General features: G+C 49.8%; 1 protein-coding gene across 1 annotated transcript in view; it reads left to right on the plus strand.

Moving 5' to 3' along the window:
• Positions 1-5,513: 5,513 nt before the first annotated feature.
• The window catches only part of LOC136364456 (transcription factor COE3-like), a 5,483-nt gene continuing 3,281 nt past the window's right edge, over positions 5,514-7,715 (plus strand). Inside the window, exons 1-2 of the mRNA XM_066324426.1 lie at positions 5,514-5,536; positions 5,992-6,109. Coding sequence (XP_066180523.1) covers positions 5,514-5,536; positions 5,992-6,109 — 141 coding nt within the window. The remainder of the gene's footprint in view (positions 5,537-5,991; positions 6,110-7,715) is intronic.

Here is a 7,715-nt window from a genome sequence, read left to right on the forward strand (position 1 = left end):
GATGCTCCGGAATGCTCAGGAATGCGGATCCCAGCTCCGAAAAGAGCCCGGCGGGGGTGAAGCGGTCCCTTCGGGCGGCAAAGGGGGTCCCGGCCCTTCCCCTCTGCGCTGCCCGGGGAGCCCCAAAGCAGCGGCCGGCCTCTGCTCCGCTCCGCTGCAGCGCTGCCTTGGCGCTCTGGCCCGGGTCAAGGATGCGCGGAGCCCCGCGCAAGGACCGGCCTGGGCTCCCGGCGCTGCGCCCCGCGGAAATCAGCGCCTCTGGCCAGCGAACGGCCCCGGGCAGCGCCCGCGGGACAGCCGGACAGGGAAACACGCGCAAAGACCGCTTTACCCCAAACCCACCCATTTCTCCCTCCCGCAGCACGGGAGTTTGTCGAGGTTTGCTTCGGTTCCACCGGGCATAAATTACACCCGGTGTAACCCAGCGTGGTGGTAATGAAGGCGCCTTGTAAAAATAAAATTGAAATAGGGCAATAGGGAGCTTGGCGAGGTGCGGGGACCCGGCCGAGCCCCCCGACAGCGGGGCCGGAGCCGCCGCTCCCCGATCCCAGCGCAACTTCCCCGCTGGGAAAGTTTGTGCGGTGAGAAACGCGGAGCTGGGGCCGACCCGGGGCCTCGGAAACAGCGAAAAATTCCCCAAATCACGCTCTCTTCAACTTGGCGTGATTTTTTTTTTAAAACCGTGAAATGAGAAATAAGTAAGAAATCATAATAACCATCCCCCACCCCCCCCCCCCAAAAAAAAAAAAAAAAAAGTGGAATGATTTGAGATAATAGTCCCGAGGGGGGGAACAAAAAATAAAATGATGAAGTTTCGGGGAACGCTCTCAGGGCGGCGGCGGGGCAATAAAGGCGTTATCGGCGCGGAGGTTCCGCGGGTGGCCGCGGTGCGGGGCAGGAGGACGCGGGGCGGGGGTGGCCCTGGCGGGGCGGGGGGCTCGGAGCAGGACCGGGCCGGGGGACAGCTGGGCTGCGGCCATCTGAGCTCCTCCGCCGTGACATCTGGGAGCCCGCTGGTGTGTGGCACGCGCATCGCTTGATGTCGCTATTTAAATGCAAATTTGCGGGGGGATCACTGAAGCCTCACCCCGTAAATTCACACAAAAGGGAGACTTGGCGCCGGAGAAGGAGGAGGAGGAGGTGGAAAAAAAAAAAAAAAAGGGAGGAGGAGGAGGAGGAGGAGGGCCGCCCCCCGCAGCCGCGCACACCTCCCTGCCCTCTGCTCTCCGGCCGCTCCGCGCAAGGTGCGCTGAGAGCGGAGCCGCCTGTCCGCAGCCCGGAGCCGGCCCGGGGCTGGAGAGGGACCCACCGCCCTCCTCTTCCTCCCTCCCGGGCAGCCAAAGCAGCCGGGAGCTGCCGGGGGAGCAGAGGATGCCCTGCGGGATGCCGGCCTGGAGAGGTGCGGGCCGGGGAGGGCAGCAGCAGCTCGGGCAGCTCCAGCCAGGCAGAGGGACAAAAAAAAAAAAAAAGAAAAAAAAAAAAAAAAAAGGAAAAAAAAAAAAAAAGATAAAGTTGGTGAATGATAAAGACCGTATTTTCCACGCTTTGGGTGCAGGACCAGATGATCTAGAAAATGAGCTGAAATAGATTCAGGCTCAGAGCCTGTTGTGAGGAGCAGCTGATTCCCCCATTCCTGGCCAGATGGCTTCTGAACACAGATTTGCATTCATTTTCGCTTAATATCGTCCAAAATAGTGGGGCAGCTGCATTTGTTGTCAAAAAGGTTTAAAACTCCCTTTCTTTCTGGGGCAGGATCGTTACCTTATGTGATGGGCTTATGGAACTTTTTTTTTTTTTTTTCCCTCCTTAGTCAACAGTATCAGATTTAAAAGGATTTGTTTTAAAACCTTCTAATTTGGTAATCAGATTTAAATCGCCTTGGCGCGTGTAATCTGAATTAAAGATACTGTAAATGATTTTAAGCTTTCGTTAGCGGAAGGGAAGCACCAAGTTCGGCGTTGTTCATTTGAGGAAATATCTTGCCATCATAGCGATGTTGGGCTTTTTATTTTTACTTTATTTTTTTTTTTAAGAGGGAGGATTTTGCGGGCTGGTGATGAGGGGGACCCGCAGTCCTCGGTGCCCGCTCCAGGTCCCCAAACGTGTCCGTGCCACCAAATGCCACCGCGAGCGTGGCATTGTTTGGGAACTTTGGTGTCTCTCGGTGCGCGGTGGAAGTGTTTGGGTTTGTAATCTGCTCTACTGTACCTCAAAAGCTCCGGGCTGATTATGAATACAGGAATTTTTCTTTTAATTTCTCATGAATAGTTTCCATACACTTTGATTTAAGGTTATTAACATTCTATAGACAGTGGCATCTTTAATATGTGGCGATCGCTTCTAAAGACTAATCTCATTACCCTCAAATAGTCATAAAATATGATTTTATTATACTTACGTATTTAATTAGACGGCCAGCAATGTAATGGATTTTGAGATCGGGTAGAGCAACAGCTTTGATAATTCACTTATCTTTGGCAATAGTCATTAACCCCCAACACCAGCAAAATAGATTGCTTTCTAACACATCCCTTTTTTTTTTTTTTCTCTTTTTTTTTTTTCCTCCCCTTTTTTTCCCTCACCCCTTGGAGAAAGGGGGATCCTGATCGCACAAATCGGACTTTCGATTTTCACCGACTCATTCGGATACGAACGCCGATTTTCCCCGAGGTCGGGAAACATTAACGCGGGGACGTGGGAATTTCACCCCCAAAAAAATAAACACCCAATAATAATAATAATAATAGTAGTAATAGTAATAATAATAATAATGAGGTTTAAAAAAATAGTACAAGGAAGTGGTAGCCCACACTGGGCGGAAAAAGGCTCATCACTTGAGGAGAAGATATATATATAGATATACCACGTAAACATAGGAAAACTATCAATACCTCTAAAATATCAATATATATGATAACATCGAGCTACATAAGAATATATACATATGGAGAATATCAAGATACAAACTACCACTATATAAAGACACCCGCGGCTATATCAATATCTAAAGATCCAGAAAGCTATACCAATCTATCAATCTATCAATGTATAAAAAAAGCGCCGTAAATAAACATTTCTGCGGCGATGCGGAGGCACGGGCGGACCTAGAGCGTGACGCCCGGGTAGCGCCGGATTCGGAGCTCGGCGGTGGCTCGCCCTTTGTCCGGCCGAGCCCCCCGTGCCCCCTCCGGCCGGGCCAGCCGTGTCGCTGTCGCTGTCGCTGTCACTGTCGCCGCGTCTGTCGCCGCGGGGTGGGCGGGGCTCCCCGAGGGGATGGGGACGAAGGGGGGCCCCGCTCTGTCCATATTTGGGCGATGTCACGCCCCTTTCGGTGACATCAGCGATGACGCCACGGCTCCCGCGGCGGCGGGGGCCCGGCTCCCGGGGAAGGGGCGCGCTCCTCGGGGAGGGAGGGCCGGGCTCTGCGCGCTCCGTCCATTCCGCGAGCCGCCACGGGCCCGCGCCCCGTTCTCCCGTGTGCCCGGCAACACCTCCGCGGTAATCAGGATCTTTTTTTTTTTTTTTTTTTTTTTTTTTTTTTCCTCCTCTTCTTTTTTTTTTTTTTTTTTTTTTTTTCCTCCCTCCTCTCTCCTTCTTCTCTTCTTTCCCCCCCTTCCGTTTATTTGTCTTTGGAGCAGGAGGAGCCTTGCCAGAAAGTGGTCGATTCAGCAGTGTCCTGAAGGTGTTGTGTGTTGTTGGTTGGTTTTTTTTTTTTTTTTTTTTTTTTTTTTTTTTTTTTTTTTCTGTTGTTGCCGAGCCGGTTTTTTACTAGGATGACACCACGTTGAGCGCGTCTGCAAACAACAACAACAACAATATTTATTCTTTTTTTTTTTTTTTCCCTCCCCCCTGAAAAAAAAACACCACCACCTCGCAGTGTCGCCGGCTGCAGTTATACTTTTTTCCTTCTTTTTTTTTTTTTCTTTTTTTTTTTTTTTTTTTAAACCACCAAACTGGAACGCCATCCAACTCGCCGCACAGAAGTACTCAGTAAATTGTTTATGTCGTGCCAATACAGGACAGATTGAAGAAGGAAGCAAGACTTGAACTGGGCTTTTCTCCTACTGATCACAGGGAGTAAAGTCATCTCTTATATTCCAGTCGCCAAGGAGAGAGAGAGAGAGAGAAAATCAAGCAACAACCAACCCACCCCGTATCTGACATTTCCCTCAATTTTAACCCCTTTTGGTTAGGAGCTGGTTTTGCCCAAATTTGTTTTAATGTTTGGGATTCAGGAAAATATACCGAGAGGTGGGACGACCATGAAAGAAGAACCGCTGGGCAGTGGGATGAACCCCGTCCGCTCATGGATGCATACCGCTGGGGTAGTGGATGCTAACACGGCCGCCCAAAGGTACGTCTGCCAAATCCTCTCCCGGCGGTTTTCTCCTCCTTGTATTTCTCATCCCGGCCGTAAATCCCCCCCCCTCCCCTTTAACTCCCCCCCCAGCCCGCCCCGTCTCAGTTACAGCCTCTCCGCTCCGCTCCGCGCTCCGCGCATCCCCCCGCATCCCCCCGCATCCCCCCGCGGCCGCGGAGCTGCGCGCGCCCCTTCCCCGCCGCTCTCACCCACGCCTTGTCTTGTTTTCTCCCGCAGCGGCGTGGGGCTGGCTCGGGCACATTTCGAGAAACAGCCGCCTTCCAATCTCAGAAAATCCAATTTTTTCCACTTCGTCTTAGCTCTGTACGACAGGCAGGGACAGCCGGTGGAGATTGAGAGAACAGCTTTTGTGGACTTTGTGGAGAAAGAGAAAGTAAGTCTGCCGGTTCTCTTACAGTTTGAATTTTATTTTTTTTTTTAATATTTTTTTTTTGAAGCGTAACGGAGTGGAGCAGAGCTGGTTCCCAGCACGGCAGCTCTTCCCTCCCGGCACTCCCACACCACGTGCGGCTCCCCCCGCTCTCACGGCCGCTCCGAATACACCCCGCGCTTAGAAACTTAGCCGGCTTATTCTAAACACCGCGGGGGAAAAAAAAAACCAACCCGGCAAAACATGACATATTTGCGCCGAGCTAATGACATCATCAGCGCTCCACACCAGAAAGAGAGAGGGGAAACACAAAAAAAAAAAAAAAAAAAAGAAAAAAGAGAAAAAAAAAAAAGAAAAAAAAAGTGACCGTGGGCTGAATTTTCTACGAACTGTTAATTCCGAGCCGCTTCAGGGACAAGAAAAATGGGCAGCAGGAGGAGGGCGATATTTGTCATGCTAAATGTAATTATTTATCGTTGCTTGCAGGAGCCAAACAATGAAAAAACTAACAATGGGATTCATTATAACTTCAGTTATTGTATAGCACGGTAAGTTGTCGTTCTCCTCGTTTCTGAGCGTCCGTGTGCCGCAGAAAACTCTTGATTTTTCCTTCTGAGGCCTTTTCTTTTTTGGGAGGGGGTGGGGGGGAAAAGAGCAGGGGGATAAAGGATATAAAGATTTCGAGATTAAAATTACACGCGTGTAAACACGGCTCTTTCCTTGGCATATAAGGAAAACAAAACCTAAAGGATCGATAAGTCAATGGTACTTCACATGATTAACCGGTTGGGCTTGAAGTGGAAAGTAAAAAAGGGGATCGATGGCTGCTCGGGCACGGCGGCACTTTTAAGGGACTTTTTTTTTTTCTTTCTTTCTTTCTTTTTTGGTTTGTTTTTCAGTTTGGGGGATTGCTGGTAATTATTGGGATGGGGTGAGCGGGCAGAGCGGGAGCCGCTTCTTTCCTCGGGCGCGGAAAACCCGCGGGGGCCGCTCCACGCGTGTTCCCCGGGGCCGTGGGGCCGCAGCCAGCCCGGCCCGGCGTGGGGGGGTTAGTTCGGCCACATCCCCCCCACCGCCACCGAGCTGCACACAACTCCGAGCCCGACAGATTCCTGGCGAATTTTTGATCATTATTTTTTTTTTTTCTGAATTTTGAATTATTTTTTTTTTTCTGGCTGAAGGCGAGCCCTGCCCGCTGCCGTGAATTGCCTGACCTCATCCTTTCCTTGTGGGATTGCAGAGGTGGGGGGGGTTTCGCTGCCGAAATCCTGATCGGGATTTGTCTGTGCTTTCCCTCCGCAGGAGTCAGGACGGAGCAGGACCTGTACGTTCGGCTAATAGACTCCATGACCAAACAGGTGAGAAAGTTGACGCTTTTCTTTCTGCGCGCCGCTTCCCAAGTTGGTGTTTTGCTGGGGAAAGTGAGGGGAGACAGAGCAAACCGCGTGAATGCTTTTAATTCACCTGAGCGAGTCGATCTTTACCTGGGGGAGATCCCCGTTACCGGAGGAGATTTGGGAAAAAAACAAAACAAAACAAAACAAAACAAAAGTGTGGGGTTGCTCTTCGAGGCAGCGTTGAGATCATTCCGTGGTGTGTGTGGCATCGAGGACAACGTCATGGGAACAGATGTTTGATATAATTAATTTAGCGAGGGAGAAAGGAAAAGGGGAAAAAAAGAAATCTCATCGAGTTACTCAGATTTATTTTTAAATGCACTTTTCCCTCTCTGTAACTTTTTTTGGGGTGTTGTTTTTTGGTTTTTTTTGGGGGGGGGGGCGATATTTTTGCCCGGTGAGGAGAGGGCAGCCCCTTCCCCACACTCCGAAATTGGCCGGGATTAGTCTTTTTTTTTTGTTTTTGGTTTTGTTTTTTTTCTTTTATAACGCCACCATCCAGTAACGCGAGACGTTTATTTGGATTTAAAAGTTAAATGTGCTGAGGTGAAAAGTCATCTTGTTCTCCTCTAGTCCATATTCACCTCTCAGCCCCCCATCTCCATAATTCAAACTCCATGCTCCAGGGGTCACCCAAACCCGTCCATTTCCCTGAGATCAGCTTCTGTTTCTTCCTCAAACCTCTGTCATACCTTGTAAATAGCATAATTACAAGCAGTTCCTTATTAAATTATTTAACCTGTCTTGGTCAACTTTTCCGATGATAACTACGTGTTATCAGCCTTGCACCACAGCAATTACAGACGCAGAGCTTGGGATGTAATCAACTTTATTTCTCTTTTTTTTCCATTATTTTTAATTTTTATTTTTTTTTTCCCCCGGAGAGACATTTCACGACTTTTTTTTTTTTTTTTTAATCACTATTTATTTAAAAAAAAATTTTTTTTTTGAGGGGGAGTGGGGGAGGGAATAGAGAGGAAGGCGAGAATAGGGAATAATTTCCAGTGTTCTGGAAATCAGATCCCAGCCATGGAAATTAAAACCATTCCCTCAATCTGCCGGGCTGTAACCCCGCTGCCTGTTCTTGCGCTGCCGGCCGAGGCCAGGCTGCTCACATCCATTATTTTTTGGGGGGAACTTTGCAGCCCCGGAGGCTCGGGCTGGAGAATCCCCCCTCGGGGCACTGTTTGCCCCGCGCAAACTGCGCCTTGGGCCGCGCTACCACCGCGCAGAAACTTTCCACTTCTGCTGCCCTAAAGCCGGCTGGGATGTCAAAAAACCTCCGGGAGTAAAATCGTGGGATTTCCTCCCGGAGAAAAGCGGAGCTGCCAGGCCAAGTACAATTACTCTGACAAAGACGGAGGCGTCGTACCCTTCAATAATTATTTCGCTGGGTTACAGAGCAGCCTTTTAAACTCCGGAGCGCTCTCGAGTTGACAATGTGCGTTTATTTCCTTTGTATACAGCAGCTAAATGTTTTCGGAAACCGCTGTAGTGCTGTAATTAAGGGGCTGACATAGGCAAGCTCTAAGTTTCGTTAGCGCCGAATAAAGGGGCAAAGAGGATG

The sequence above is a fragment of the Sylvia atricapilla genome, chromosome 8 (genome assembly GCF_009819655.1).
Source record: "Sylvia atricapilla isolate bSylAtr1 chromosome 8, bSylAtr1.pri, whole genome shotgun sequence".
Lineage (NCBI taxonomy): Eukaryota > Metazoa > Chordata > Aves > Passeriformes > Sylviidae > Sylvia > Sylvia atricapilla.